Here is a 15,532-nt window from a genome sequence, read left to right as displayed (position 1 = left end):
CTGCTGGCTACTGGCAGCCTATCGCAGGCCTTGAAGGACACGGACCGATAAACTCAGGCCCAACAAGCAGTGATCTTTTTTTATATTACAATTGTTTTTCCGATGAATGTGCTCGTGCAGTCGTGCTCTAAATCGTCCTCCCAACCCCTAAAATAAATGTCTAGGTTGTCCGCAAACTCCCAAACCCAGCCTATATTGCGGAGAAAACAACGGTTGTTCGAACGTCTGGACACCGTCACGTTGGACCCACCTCACTCAAGGTCACTATCTCTTTTTTTTCTTTTTTTTTCATTTCCATCAATCATATGCATATGTACGGACAATCAAAGGACACGGCTTTATGCATAGACAAACAGGGGTTTAAAGCGGACATGTCTGAACATGTTCACGGATAAATACAGAACAATGTTCACGGATGCTTCGACAATACCTGAGGGAACGACCTTCTTGAGGGAACCTTTTTCCCTATATTAGCGTCGCGTGAACTTTTGTCTCTATCTTAGTGTCGTGGCAATTTTTATGTGGAGCACGGCAGTTTTCCTAATGCAACATGGTAAATTCTTGTAGACATGCGTGGTAATTTCTTTTCTGCAGCATTCTTCTCTGTACCATAGCAAATCATGGACACCTGTGGCAACTTTCTTCTGATGATGGCTTTTCTTTTTGCCATGTGCGAATCTCTGGTACGCATGACAAATTACTCTGCTGCAACGAGACAAATTACTAACAGTTATTTCTACTAGCATGACATTTTCTTAACATGGCAAATCTTTCTGCAATAGAACGTTCGTTGTGAGTGTTTTTTTTTCAAGGAAACACTACCTGATGGCGTTTTTCACTCAAAAAGCCTCATGTAAGGAACGTTAGTTCTAACAGGGAATATCAACACGTTATTGACGTTAAGAAAAATAAAAATATTTTAATATTTCTTTCGCTAAAAGGAAGAAAATCATCAGATTTTAGTTGAAAAAAATGCACTAAGCCAAAGGATCTATCCCCACTGTAATTTGTACAAGTTGTCCTGATGCCTCACAAGCTTAAATATTATCGAGGTTTTCCTGTGATTGCCACTGCCTGTGTACCTGCTAGTGTAGCATTGCAATGCCAGTTGCTATGCTACATTCTATTGGATATAATCTACTACTCCATGGGTAGTAAGAAAAGATGGCAGACCAAAGTACCAAACACTGGTAAGAAGATAGCAGCACAAATGACAACCACATCATGTCATTCCATACTAGTTAATAACACTGGGTTGCACTGCTATCCAAACCAACTCACTCTCACATAGCTGAAGGTTCATCAATCTATGATCACCAGAGACTGTTCCAGGCAGCGAACGCGATCTCGAAAAAAGAAGAAAAACTTTTAATAATCTACCGCGATATCACCATCAAACAAAGCGCTCAGAGTAGCGAGACTTTAGTTGACAATGATGTCAGATGTTCCACGAGAAGCCACCGTCCCCCAGCTGCTCCCCCATGAACAGCCCGCTCTCCACAAGTTCGTGGGAGATGAGATGTTCCAGGTCGTCCATGTCATGCACAGACTCCGCCTTTGGGGTCGCCGCATTGCCGCCAGAAGCAGCCGGGTTGCTGCTCACTGACTTGAAACTGCTGCTTCGCTGGACCATGCGAGCTCCACTGTTGATCAGATTACTAGGCCCCGTCATACCCATCAGAACAGCGCCCTTTGCTGCGCCGTTATTCATGTGCTGTGCCTGCTCTCCGCTAGCAGCGATGTTGGCGACCGCGGCTCCAGATGCAAGACCACCATTTGCATTGGGAGTGCTAGGAGACTGCTGCTGCTGTTGATGTTGCTGCTGCTGCTGCTGCTGCTGCTGCTGTTGATGGTGTTGCTGCTGCTGCTGTTGATGGTGCTGCTGCTGTTGTTGCTGATGAGCAAGAGCGCGGCTATTGGTGTTCTTGGCTTCTTGCAGCAGCTGATTGATCACATGCTGCTGGAATTGTGGACTAGCGCCCAGGCCTTGGAAATTGTTATGCTGGTGTTGGGGCATACCTTGCTGGAACGACATGGGATGCTGGAATTGCCCAAGCTGAGCCGCACGGAACGACCTAGATGCTTCCAGCTGAATGCCACTGTGCACCGCTGTAGGACCTTTGAAGGTACTCGACGCCTCCTGCTGAAGCAAACTTTGATTCGGGCTTGAGCCTCTAAGCATATTCTGGTAATTGTTTAGCGCAGCAGCATTCTGAGATGCCTCCTGCTGGAGCAAGCCCTGATTTGCGCTTGAGCTTCTAAACATATTCTGGTAACTGTTCATTGCCGCAGCATTCTGTGATGCCTCCTGCTGAAGCAACTGATTTGCACTTGAGCTTCTCAGCATATGTTGGTAATTGCTTTGTGCTGCAGGATTCTGCGGATTATTACTAATTGCTCCAACACCTGGAACCTCGTTATTCACATGGGGGCTTATTTCTGTTTTGACCGCCTTTGAGTCATGCAAATTCTGCACCGTGAGCTTTGGTCCAGCAGTTTGTTTGGGATAGTTCTTCAGGCCCTCTGCAGATGAACAGGCAAAATATTAAACATTTAAACTATCTCACGGATCAATGGGATCAATGGGCAAAGCAGGGCCACTATGTCACAAATGTTTCTCTTCAGTTGTTATGATTTGCTGTTATCAGCAGCAAATATGATGAAGCCCTAAAGGTGGCATACAATGTTTAGCTCCGCACTGTTTGCATCACAACCAATTTGTACATGTTCAAGCTCACAGTCCACATCTCTCACTAGTTCAGAAGTTGCATTACGACCAAATTTGCATGATATTAGCTGGGTTTTTAGCTCGGCTGGAGTTTGAACGTAGTTTCTAGTCATGTAGATGTTTCTTATGAAGTACTACCTCCATATCAAAATATTAAAGTTTTTGTAGGCTCAACTAGCCCAGCCTACAAAAACGTCTTATATTTTGGTACGGAGGTAATACAATAGAACATGCATTATGGCTTAACTTTTTGGAAGAAACCAAAATGCTATGCTTAGTTCTACCATATTCATGAGAATCACTGGTCAAAACTGTTTTATGGAAACTTAATACAGCACCTAGGTACTAAAGACGATTGGTGTATGTGCATGCTCCTACCTATAGGGCCGAGCTTGTTCTTGTGGCTGAACTCAATTAGATCCTTCATGTGATTCACCACCTCTGATATCTGCCAAGAGGGCATAAGCAATCAACACGCCATAATGCACATATACGGAATAAAACCATATAATGCCATGTGGAAAATATCAAGACTACAAAATGTTGAGCAAATAGAAAAGTAAATACTACTTAGGGAAACTCCAGTTACCTGCAAACAGCGAACATATCTTTTAGAAAGACCATGTTCATTTAGGCTGTGGTGATCTATATTTTTCGCTAGTTGTCGTGATGCTGACGCAAACCTACAAATTTCATACAAAAAAATAATTTACATGGAGTGGTTAGAATATCAGAAATTCAACTCTAGAGAGAATCAACTAAATATTTGTGTAGTTTTACTAACTGGTTGCAAGCGTTTTGTGCCTCATCGTTCGATAGGCCAGCGGGTCCATTTTTAGTGACAGTAGCTTGATAATTCTGGGTAGCACGCAGCATATGTGTTACCTGAAAAAACAAAAGCATGTGCATAAGAAAAATATAGAAGGGTACCAAAGTTAAAGCGCAACACACAAAGCCACAGACTAAGATTTTTTTCGAGAAAACGCAGGGGACCCTTGCGTTTCATTCCATTGAAAAGGGAGAAAAGCCACAGATTAAGATTTATAATTAGGTGAACTGGTTTAATGCCCGTGCTTTACCATTTCCTACTAAGTAACAAATAAATCCATTTGGAAGGAAAATTTATGAAACGACAGGAAGCTTTCAAATTGCAAAACCGTAAAATAATCATAGTAAATATTTAGAACCACAAAACAAGACGGCAGATACGGTGGAGAGATGGCCCCACTTGTAGCAAGTGATTTTGAAAGGTGCTATGGCAAACATGAGGATTGAAATGAATTACGGCCTACTCAATCGTCTTTGGTGTTTTCCGCCTGCAGCCATCTGTAACTTAATTGAGTAGACAGTTAAGCAAATGGGTGATAAAACTAGCGTGAGAGGGATCTGGTCTTTTCACACCCCAATCACCCAGGAGCAGCAATGCCCATTAGATTTATGTCATAAACACAAAACTACAAGATGCCAGGCATCAAATCACACTGTGAATATGTAGGCCATAGCTCAACCATATGCAGCCTTTCAACCAAAGGTTAATCAAATAGGAGATGGAACAGGAAGCCCATACTGGTATAAGAACTTTACCTGGTCTGTTAGAAACTTGCGAGTGACATACTCGTCATGTTTCCGTGAACAAAACTCCCAGGACATAATCTGCATATGCAATCAGCACATAAGAATGATTCTCACTTCAAGATATCCACAAATCCACAAATGCCCAAGAAAAGACACCCAAAAGGTGCTATGGTATGGGATAGCTACTACAACTAGGAACATACCTTTAGTTCTGGAGTGAATATTATTCTCAGTTGTCCCTCATGTGTGACATGTTGGTGTTCATAGATGCTCTTCTGAACAACTTTAGCATGCTCCAGGAGCAGCAGTCCGTTGGGCAACCGGTACTCGTTCGGCATGTCAAGGAATAGATATTCATCCTTAACACCGTGGTCAAATCTAATTTGACAGAGTCTAGGAAGTATTTCAGAGGTAGCCTCTGTATGATAGATAAGAGAAAGGGGGGAAACTGGGTGAGCTCAAAAAGAAATTATTGATTACATTGCAGAGAAAAACTTAAAATCTTATTTATGAGAATTGCAAAATGAAGAAGCAAAACAGAAAGAGCCCCAAAAACAGACAATCAAGGTGTTCATCTAAAACCCATGAGGGGCAAAGTGCATGATAACACAAAGAAAGCTTTGCTGTGGAAGAAATAAAATGCCAAAACTATGAGGTTATTCTTCATTCATGACAGTAACCCACTATTTCTTATGATAAGGTATTCTGTACTGCTCAGTGAGTTAACAACTTCATAAGATACTTTTATTTGCACTCTTGATGCTTAATGGCTTCCTTAGTAATATTGTTGATTGTCTTCTGTAAAGCTACTTTTATTTGCACTCTTGATGCTTAATGGCTTCCTTAGAAAGTAATATTGTTGATTGTCTTCTGTAAAGCACAAGACATGTACAAGAATACTGAGCTTGGCAAATAGAGGAATAACAGAATAAGCATAAACAAATCAGCATTCATATGAAGTGAGCAATCATGAAGGGAAATGTGCAAACAACCAAGGATATAACATTTTACCGTATCCTTTCCCCGAATGCGTATTACAAATATCACAACGCCATGTACCCTGTAACAAGGAAAGAATAGGAGTGTGAAATTTCATAGATCTTATACTACATCAAGGAATAAGTACCCTGGATTTCGGCCATGCATGGACAGCAGACAAAGAATTGGCTTTATCAGCTATCAGCGGGTTCATTACACAAAATAGATATATATAATTAAAATAGCCATTGCAGGACGGTTTCAAACTTTCAATTAAAATAACTAGTGCAGGCTAAAATAACAAATATTTCCTCAAGTGGCTACACATACAAATTATGTTTCTCACTGCCATCAACGGTAATCGATAATAAACAGTGTTGAATAATCCTAGCAGAACTTTAAAAAGATGGTGTATGATACTATTTAAACATCTATTCAACATAATTTCAGATATGAAATTTTTACTAACCGGGGATGTCTGTGGAATAGCAGCTGAGGTATTCCCTGGTTTTTCATATGATGACACACACCATCTTTCTCTTGATCGTGGTGCAAAATATTCATCAATGAGCTTCCTCCAGTATGTTATGGGATTATTCTACAAGACAATTTTGAGTAAATTGTACTTCCACTGTTGTGTATCTTGTAATAAATGTATGAAAATGCAGAAACTCACATCTGGCCGGTAACGCTTGTGATACAGATACTGCATTAACCTTCGAGAACAAAGCCCACTCTCGACAGGAGTCCTAACAGGTCCAGCTAGCTGAATTCCAGGCTGTGCTAGCGGTGGCCTCAACTGTGGTTGCCGAGGTATGCCAACTTGAGAATGTTGATGCTGAGGAAATTGCTGTGATAACTGATGCTGCTGTTGTTGCTGAATTTGTGCCAGTTTGTGCTGCCGGATCAAGGCTTGAAGCTGTGGGTTATGTTGGCCCTGGAGATGAAGAGAACTCTGACCTTGAAGCAGCTGTTGAATCAACTGTTGTTGCAAGATATCATCTTGCCGAATATCAACTCTTGGCTTCTTTTGAGCATGAAATGCGGCAGCAGCATCAATCACAGGTTGTGATGTTACACTAGATGCTCTCCGCTTCTGCATCTGCTCTTGGGGTGGACTTTGCTGCATGATGGAGCCATCAATGACTGAAGAGCCAGAAATGTTATTGGACGAAAACGACATCGGAGAGGCAGGAAGGCGCGTGAATGAATCAGCATTCATGCTCGTACTTTGCTGAAACTGGGCACCTCCAGAAAGTGATGAGTTGCCATCGGTCACCAAAGAGCTAACACCAATGCTTGGCCCAGAGGAATTTGTAGTACTAACTGGAAGGCTACCATTCATGTCCCTGGGAACAAGTCCAAGGTTGGAGCGTGGGGCCCCGGACATGGAGGTCAGCAGGGTTGAGACTGAACCATCACCTTGAAGAATCTTGTTTAATGGGATAGAATGTCACTGGAAACTAGCAAGGATCTTCGGATATTTTCGCTGGAAACTGTAAAGTGTAATTATCAGTAATATTTTGAAGCAATGAAGCAAATCAAGAAAACAGTCACCGCAAAATTTCTCAACCAATGAGCTTATGAACCAACAGTCCAGGACGCATAATTCTAAGTTACTAACTTCTAAGTCTCAAAATTAGGAGGACCCGTTTCAGGACATCAATGATAAAAATAGCCATCATCAAAAGGAAAGTGTTAATCCGATCTCAGAGACGAAATGCATTGACTTAACTTCCAAAAGGAATACAGGTTATATGGCCGGCGTAAAAGAAGCCAGAAATAACACAAATAGAGAGGAAACAGGGCAAGAGAAGTTGACTGAGACAGGATATTTCATTTGAATTACAAAGTAGCACATAGATACAATCAATGCAAATTGCAACTACACGTTCGCATGATCAAGTTCCTAACAGCAAAGAGAGTTGCTTTCTATTCACCCTGGCAAAAGGAAAGCACAAGACAAAGGAAGCTGGTTAGTGAGAAAAGTTCAGCGATGTACAGTCCCATGTGAACTTGCAAGATATCACAAACCAAACAGTAATAAACAAGCAAAGGCGAAAATCACAAGAACACAAACCTACCTAGTTCAATTAGAAGAAAATACAATCTTGCATGATCACCTGCCACTTTGTTTGGATATTTAACTACAGACTATGCAGGACTACGACTAAAACAAGAAACCCTGATGATAAACAAAACTGCTTCAAAACCCAACTAAAACAGGACACAGCAGATAGACCGCCTGACCTAAGAAACTAGAAGAAAAGGTCAATTTAATGAATAAAAAGATTTAACTCAGAAAGAAAAAGAAAAAGAAATACAGAAAGGAGACAAATTGTATACTTCAATGCAGAAACGAGTGTGTCATTTTTTAAGGTGGTCATCAGTGACAGGGGAATTAGAAGATTCGTTGAGGGCGGGGGGGGGGGGGGGGGGGGGGGGGGGGGGGGGGGGATGTTCCGCACTAACACAATTTGGATAGTGAGTTTTAACTTCTGCCGTGGCTTTCTTAGAGGTGATCGATTATTTTCCCCTGTTGGTTCCCCAAAATTGGTTTATTTCTTTCTCGAAATCTCCGCACGCGGAACGGCGCACACCGCGCCAGGCGGGACCCAGGTGTCGGTGACGCCAACGGTGGATGGGTGCAGAGCCAACGTGCTCTCCAAGGGCAGCAAGTTACGGGAGCTCACGCAGGCGGGTCGCGCACCGTGGACCCAGAGAGAACCCGTGGGCCCACGTGTCAGTGGCGTGGCTCCCTCTAACATAAAAGAAAATCACAGGTAGACAAACCCACCTAATTCAGTTAAAAGAAAAAGAAAAAAACCTTGCATCATCACCTGCCACTTTGTTTGGACTATTTAATTACAGACTTAGCAGCACTGCAACTAAAACAAGAAACCCTGATAAACAAAAACTGCTTCAAAACTTAACTAAAACAGGACACAGAAGATAGACCGCCTAACCTAAGAAACTGGAGAAAAGGTCAAAGTAATGGGAATAAGAAGATCTACCTCCCCAAGAAAAAGAAGAAAAATACAAAAAGGAGACGAATTATATCCTTCAATACAGACAAGAGTGTGCCATTTTTTAAGGTGGTCATCAATCACAGGGGAATTCGAAGATTCATTGAATGGGGGTGAGGGGGGGCAAATGTTCTGCAACAACACAATTTGGATACTGTGTGCTAACTTCTGCCGCAGCTTTCTTAGAGGTGATTGATTAATACGCTCTGTTGGTTCCCCAAAATCGGTTTCTTTCCTTCTCGAAATCAGCCGGTTCATCCTAAACGGAATCGAATCACAAGGCGCAGACTCAACTCAAGAAATCACAAGCAGATAAACCTAACGAGCAGGGAGCGGCATTGTGCCATCACAGAGTTCACCCCTAGCTAACTTCACCCCAGTTCGTAGTACAAAAGCTGCAGGCAAACCGATACTACCGACCAACACAGGTAGAGAAAGAGAAGACAAAACCTTGAGCTCCAGGCATTTATGGCCTCCCCAACAACTCAAGCAACACCAGAGGTACTCTTTCTCAAGATCCAGAGAACTTGTGAGTTCGGAAATTCAACGCTCTTTTCAGCTCTTGCTTTTGGTGGACTCCTCTCGGGGCTACACCTTTCTAGCGCAAGAAGAGGATTTCCTCCCCCAAATTCCCGGCGCCGCCGCATTGGGGCGACCGGGGCCGTCTCCACGGCGGAAACTCCCCCCTGTTTGTCCCCCCGCATCAAGAACACGGACACAAATCCCCTCGAAGCAGTCGTGCGGATTGAAGCCGAGCCATGAATCGAACCAATCTACTACCAGCGCAGATATCACCAATCGAGTGCGGAGAAATCCTCACCTCGAGAGCTCGCGGGCGGTCGTAGTCGGTCGCTGTTCTTCCTCCTCCTCCGTGGTGCTGCCGCTCGTCCTCCTCGTTGGTCTCGTGCTCCGGATATTATTCTTTCTGGCGTTGTTTTCCCCTTTTTATTCTACACTAGTTCTTATTTCTTCTCCTCCGCTTCTGGTGGCTGCGTGTGTGCGGGCGGCGGCGTCGCCGGCGGGCGACCGAGGGCGGCCGGGTTAAATAGATTCGCGGGGCAGCGACCGGCGCCAGCCAGTGGCCCGTCCCGCGGTGACCCACATCGACGGGTCGCGCGGGCCCATCCGCGTCCTCCCAGCCCTCCGATCGAGATTCAATGGTCGAGCTCCCACGTGGTCGCCCGCGATTGGCCGGATGGTGGGAACGCATGACCGGGAGGGAAGGTCGGCTCACGCTATGTGCACGCGGCACGGCGCACATCATGGGCCGCGCGAGCCGGGTGGGGTCTGAGTGTCAGTGACTGTGATGATGAGTGGGTGTGAATGGATCATGTCCTTCATAGAAAAACTATGAGAGTTCCTGCACGCGGGTCTCGCGTCGTGGACCCAAACAGAACCTGTGGGCTCACCTATCAGTGGTGTGACCCGCTTTACGGCTGGCCGAGCTAGTGTGTTTCAGTCGATAGGAAGGCTACGTGCACGTTACATGTATAACTGACTTGGGGCCTGGAAGCTTCTCGGCCCTATGTGTTAGCGTGAGCCTTGTTTTTGTGTGGGTGAGATGAGACGGGTGCGTGTAGCTTTCTACCATTTTCCTTCTCGGGACAACTGCACATCATTTGCCAAGGAGCACATCTACTTGACGCACGCGGCTCGTCTCACCTGTTTTAGAGGCTTTGCTTTGTGAGGGGGGGGGGGTTGAGGTCAGCAGGGAGGACAAGCATGTTCTTCGAGTTTTACTAGTACAATTATTATTATTATTATTATTGTTATTATTTGGTGCTTAATCTAATCATTATCGTGCGCTAGGCTAGGCTTGGCCGTCCGTCGTAGTATTAGTTTTGGCTGATTATTGTGGTTTTACATGTTTAGGGAGGAGACATAATCATAGGATTAGTAGGTGTTTTGATACCAACAATAATGAATAACAAACAAAACAACACATTGGCATGGTCTTATCAAACCAAACACAATGCCTTAGCTTTTCTATAAGAAAAGGCAGTGCCTTTGTTATAATAAAAATGTCTTGGGTGATTGATGAGCATCAAACATGTTTATCGGTTGTGTGGAATAGAACTATTTCACCGACAACTTTACAGAAATGCCTACGAATTTACGCATGATTAGTCAAGAAACGCATGGACTTTGAGAGAGGGTTATATTGTTGGCCCTCGTTGAGTCCTCCTTGTGGTGGAATGCTTTGTCACCAACGCATGAGTCTGTGAGGTCGTCTTGGCCATGGCCGGCACATTCCCATTCACTTCACTGCTTGTCATCGTCACTTAAATCATCTTCGAAACGCCACCACACCATCCTAACCCTAACCCTAGATGTCACGAGTATTGCATTTGTCTTGTGACGGAGCGGCTCAGGCTGATCAAGATGGGTTGTTCATTTGGCTTGAGTGGCTAGACACTACTGGTGTGCCTTTCCTTTTATAATCCATCTCACTGCGAGCTAAGTTGTGTACTTTATGAATGTGCTCCCAGTGAATTTATCGTCAGTCTCATGGGTGGGCCTTTCTAGTCAGTTTGGAGACAGTTTGCTCAAAAGAAGGACCGCACCGTGTGAACAAGTTGGCTAAATTTTGTTGCGTTGGCGAGAATATTTCTCAAATTCTGTACTACCAATGATTAAATGGCACCGTGGGGTGGTCAGGATAAGTATATCACATGGTGGCCTGGGTTCGTACCCATTAAGGCTCTAGGGTGAGGAACTCCATCTATGGGCGGTGCTGCGACCCGCGATATGTGGACGGCTCGCTTTACTAGAGCGGATGAGATGCCTTAAATATTTGTCGGTTGTGTCTCCACATGAAGATTGTATTTATTTATTTTGCATACGTTTTGGTGCTTTGTCTGTGGTAGAGGGCTACTTCAACACTTTGCTAGTTTCAAAACCAACGCTGCTATACACATGACAAAGGTGCAGCCAACGCTTGCACGATTCTTACGTGGAAGCACCAACAGTGAGTGTGCATATAGGAGAACGGTTGGGGAGGAAGCATCGTTCGCAGATCATGTGCAAACTGTCGTCCGTGAAGCAATTTCCTTTCAAAACAATGTCTTAGTTATTAAAAAATGTCTTAGTTGATTGACAAGCATTGAACATGTTTACCCATTGCGGAGAACAAAAATATCTCACACATAACTTCGTGGAAAATGCCTAACAATTGGTGCATGGTTATTCTAAAACACTTATCCCTGGACATAATGTTCCAGCTAGTTTTGGCCCTTGTCGCGGCCTACTCGCGACCTAATGTTTCATCGTCAACGCATTTTTCCTCGAGGTTTTCTTACCTTGATTGATACATTTCCCTTCACTTCATTGTTTGTCATCATGGCTTCAATTGCTTTCGAAACACTACCAAACCATCCGATCACTAACCCTAGCCATCATGGGTCTTGCATTTGTCTCCTGACAGAGCATGATCGAGACGACTTGTTGATTTGTCTTGAGTGGCCAATCATTATAAATTTTCCTTTCCTTCTTATAATCCACCCCATTACTAATTTTTGTGTATTTTACAAATGTAGTCCCTGTGGAATTCATCGCCAGTCTGATGGGTGGGCCTTTCTAGTCGATTTGTAGACAATTTCTTGGAAAGGAGGACTAAATTGTGTCAACAAATTCGCTAAATATAGGGTATGTTGATGGGAATATTTCTTAAATTGTGTATTACCCATGATGAAATGGCGCAATGGGGTGGTAAGGATAAATCGGGGTTGGTACTCATTTCTTTCTCCAGGGTGAGCAACACCATCTGTGGATGGTTCAGGGACCTTCGATATGTGGATGATTCGCTTTTCTGGAGCTAATGAGGTGTATTACATAATTGTCAGGTGTCTCTCAACCTAAGGATTGTGTTTTTTCATACCGTTCTAGTGCTTTATCCATGGCGTAGGGCTGCTTCGACATTTTGCTAGTTTCAAAAAACTGTCTAAGTTATAAAAAATGTCTTAGTTGATCGACGGGCATTGAACATGTTTGTCTATTGTGGGGAACAAAAGTATATCACTGGTAACTTCATGGAAAATGCCTAAGAATTGGTGCATGGTTAGTTTAAATGCGTATGCTTGGATATGATGTTCTAGCAAGTTGTGGACCTCACCACAGCCTACTCATGGCCGAATGTTTCTTCGTCAACATATTTGTCATCGAGGTTGTCTTACCTTGAAAGGATCGAGAAGAGGGGTCTAGGGGGGGTGATTAGACCCTTCAACAAGTAAAAGTGCCAATTTTTAAGTTCTTCAAGTTGAGGTGAAGTTTTAGCACAAGTTTAAGCATTCACAATACATTTCCAGCAAGCATGGCAAGAGTATGAGCAGCGGAAAGAGTAAAGCATGCTAATTGCAAGAAAGTAAAGGGATGGGATTGGAGTGTGCAAATGCAATGAAGATACGGAGATTTTTGGCGTGATTCCGATAGGTGGTGCTATCGTATATCCACGTTGATGGAGACTTCAATCCACGAAGGGTAACGGTTGCGCGAGTCCACGAAGGGCTCCACCCATGAAGGGTCCACGAAGAAGCAACCTTGTCTATCCCACCATGGCCATCGCCCATGAAGGACTTGCCTCACTCGGGTAGATCTTCATGAAGTAGGCGATCTCCTTGCCCTTAAAAACTTCTTGGTTCAACTCCACAATCTTGTCGGAGGCTCCCAAGCGACACCTAACCAATCTACGAGACACCACTCTCCAAAAGGTAATAGATGTTGTGTTGATGATGAACTCCTTGCTCTTGTGCTTCAAATGATAGTCTCCCCAACACTCAACTCTCTCTCTCTCATAGATTTGGATATGGTGGAAAGATGATTTGAGTGGAAAGCAACTTGGGGAAGGCTAGAAATCAAGATTCTTGTGGTTGGATTAGAATATCTTGATCTCAACACATGAGTAGGTGGTTCTCTCTTAGAAAATGTATGCTCGAAGTGTAGGCACGTTCTGATGGCTCTCTCACATATGGAGAAGGGGGTGGAGGGTTATATATAGCCTCCACACAAAATCCAATCGTTACACACATTTGTGAAGGAAATATGCCCTAGATGCAATAATAAAGTTGTTATTTTTATATTTACTTATTCATGATAAAGGTTTATTATTCATGTTAGAATCGTATTGATCGGAAACCTAAACACATGTGTGAATACATAAACAAATACTGTGTCCCTAGTGAGCCTCTACTAAACTAGCTCGTTGATCAAAGATGGTTAAGGTTTCCTAACCATGGACATGTGTTGTCATTTGATAACGGGATCACATCATTAGGAGAATGATGTGATGGACGAGACCCATCCGTTAGCTTAGCATAATGATCGTTTAGTTTATTGCTATTGCTTTCTTCATGTCAAATACTTATTCCTTCGACTATGAGATTATGCAACTCCCGGATATCGGAGGAATACCTTCTGTGCTATCAAACGTCACAACATAACTGGGTGATCATAAAGATGCTCTACAGGTATCTCCGAAGGTGTTTGTTGAGTTGGCATAGATAGAGATTAGGATTTGTCACTCCGAGTATCGGAGAGGTATCTCTGGGCCCTCTCGGTAATACACATCATAAGCCTGTAAGAAAATGACTAAGGAGTTAGTCACAAGGTGATGTATTACAGAACGAGTAAAGAGACTTGCTGGTAACGAGATTGAACTAGGTATGAAGATACCGATGATCGAATCTCGGGGAAGTAACATACCGATGGACAAAGGGAATTACGTATGTTGTCATAACGGTTCAACCGATAAAGATCTTCATAGAATATGTAGGAGCCAATGGGCATCCAGGTTCCGCTATTGGTTATTGACCGGAGAGGTGTCTCGGTCATGTCTACATAGTTCTCGAACCCGTAGGGTCCGCACGCTTAGCGTTCGTTGACGATATAGTGTTATATGAGTTATATGTTTTGGTGACCGAATGTTGTTCGGAGTCTCGGGTGAGATCACGGACATGACGAAGAGTCTCGAAATGGTCGAGAGGTAAAGATTGATATATAGTACGATGGTATTTGGACACCGGAAGTGTTTCGGGACGTACCGAGAAGGAATCGGGTCATCGAAAGGGGTACCGGGCACCCCCCCCCCCCACCGGCAAGATATGGGACTTATTGGCCAAAGGAGGGGACAGACCAGCCCACAAGGGGGTTGGTGCGTCCCCTCCCTTGTTTGGCTAGCCCTAGGAAAGGAAAAGGGGGAGGGCTAGCGATATGTCACGACCGGTTTTTCAATAAAATAATTATTGAGAGACCAATCCCTTTAACGGACCAGCAAGGAAGAATTTCCTTCTCACTGGTAGACAATATCTTGGTCACAGAAGAAAAATACCAGGAGTACTGAATATAATACAAGGTTGAGCGGAGACTGCCCAACAATTTATTACATGCACGCCGATAAAATAAGACGGCGGATAGGGTGGCATAACTACTAACTCACGATAAAAACGGTGAGGGAAATATCACCGCGAAGCGAGTGATATGACTCCTGAAGACTACAGCTCATCGAGCGTCGGAGTGAGGCTCGAGGAGACTTATTGCGGGTGGCGGAAGCATATATAACACAAGTGACCAATATCCGGGATCGCGCAGGACTGACTGGGACTCCTCTAGGCGTCGGACGCGCTATCAAACTCTTCATCCAAGAGATCGCCTTCGTCAACATCTGGCCAAATCAACAAGCCAGGTGAGTACTATGAAAGTACTCGCAAGACAGTTCGGACATAAGATATAACAAATGAAAACATGAAGCGTATGAACAAGTTAACCAGTGCGTTCAGACATAGAGATAATAAATACTGGGTGCCAAACGAGGGTCTGAATGACTCCTCGAGCGGAAACTGCAAGGATAGTAGTACTGGTGCCAAACGAGGGTCTGAATGACTCCTCGAGCGGAAACTGCAAAAATAATAATACTGGTGCCAAACGAGGGTCTGAATGACTCCTCGAGAGGAAACTGCAAAAATAATAATACTGGTGCCAAACGAGGGTCTGAATGACTCCTCGAGAGGAAACTGCAAGAATAATAATGCCACAGTCGGGCGTCGGGGCGACACCATATAAAGGGCTTATAACAGAAATAAAGGCAGTGCGTGCCACAGTCGGACGTCTGAGCGACATCACATAAAGGGCTTATATTTAAAGTAAGAAACAAAAATACGCCACAGTCGGACGTCTGCGCGACGTCACATAAAGGGCTTATATTGTAGCTCAATAATTCAATAGTTTGGGAAAC

At 43.9% G+C, this 15,532-nt stretch overlaps 1 protein-coding gene across 1 annotated transcript; it reads right to left on the bottom strand.

Annotated features, from left to right (window-relative positions):
* Positions 1-1,199: 1,199 nt before the first annotated feature.
* On the bottom strand, positions 1,200-9,380 carry LOC109750053 (probable transcriptional regulator SLK3). The gene is made up of 10 exons (XM_020309004.4): positions 9,128-9,380; positions 5,958-6,777; positions 5,751-5,879; positions 5,315-5,363; positions 4,507-4,721; positions 4,313-4,381; positions 3,513-3,613; positions 3,318-3,411; positions 3,107-3,176; positions 1,200-2,523 (listed from the first exon to the last, which is right to left on the bottom strand). Exons 2-10 carry the CDS (start codon positions 6,669-6,671, stop codon positions 1,439-1,441), a joined length of 2,526 nt encoding a protein of 841 aa, XP_020164593.1. The 5' UTR covers positions 6,672-6,777; positions 9,128-9,380; the 3' UTR covers positions 1,200-1,438.
* Positions 9,381-15,532: the final 6,152 nt, after the last annotated feature.

This window comes from Aegilops tauschii, chromosome 7 (genome assembly GCF_002575655.3).
Source record: "Aegilops tauschii subsp. strangulata cultivar AL8/78 chromosome 7, Aet v6.0, whole genome shotgun sequence".
In the NCBI taxonomy this organism is placed as follows: Eukaryota; Viridiplantae; Streptophyta; class Magnoliopsida; order Poales; family Poaceae; genus Aegilops; species Aegilops tauschii.
The sequence above is the reverse complement of the archived record's forward strand: the minus strand, read 5'-3'. Positions and strand labels throughout refer to the sequence as shown.

Bases quoted from the DNA above. Each gene is read 5' to 3' on its own strand.
- LOC109750053 (XM_020309004.4), bottom strand. From the start codon at position 6,671: ATGTCCGGGGCCCCACGCTCCAACCTTGGACTTGTTCCCAGGGACATG. The intron at 4,382-4,506 runs GTATGTTCCTAG...TTGCATATGCAG, and splicing joins TATTCACTCCAGAACTAAAG to ATTATGTCCTGGGAGTTTTG. The intron at 2,524-3,106 runs GTAGGAGCATGC...GTTCATCTGCAG, and splicing joins GAACAAGCTCGGCCCTATAG to AGGGCCTGAAGAACTATCCC.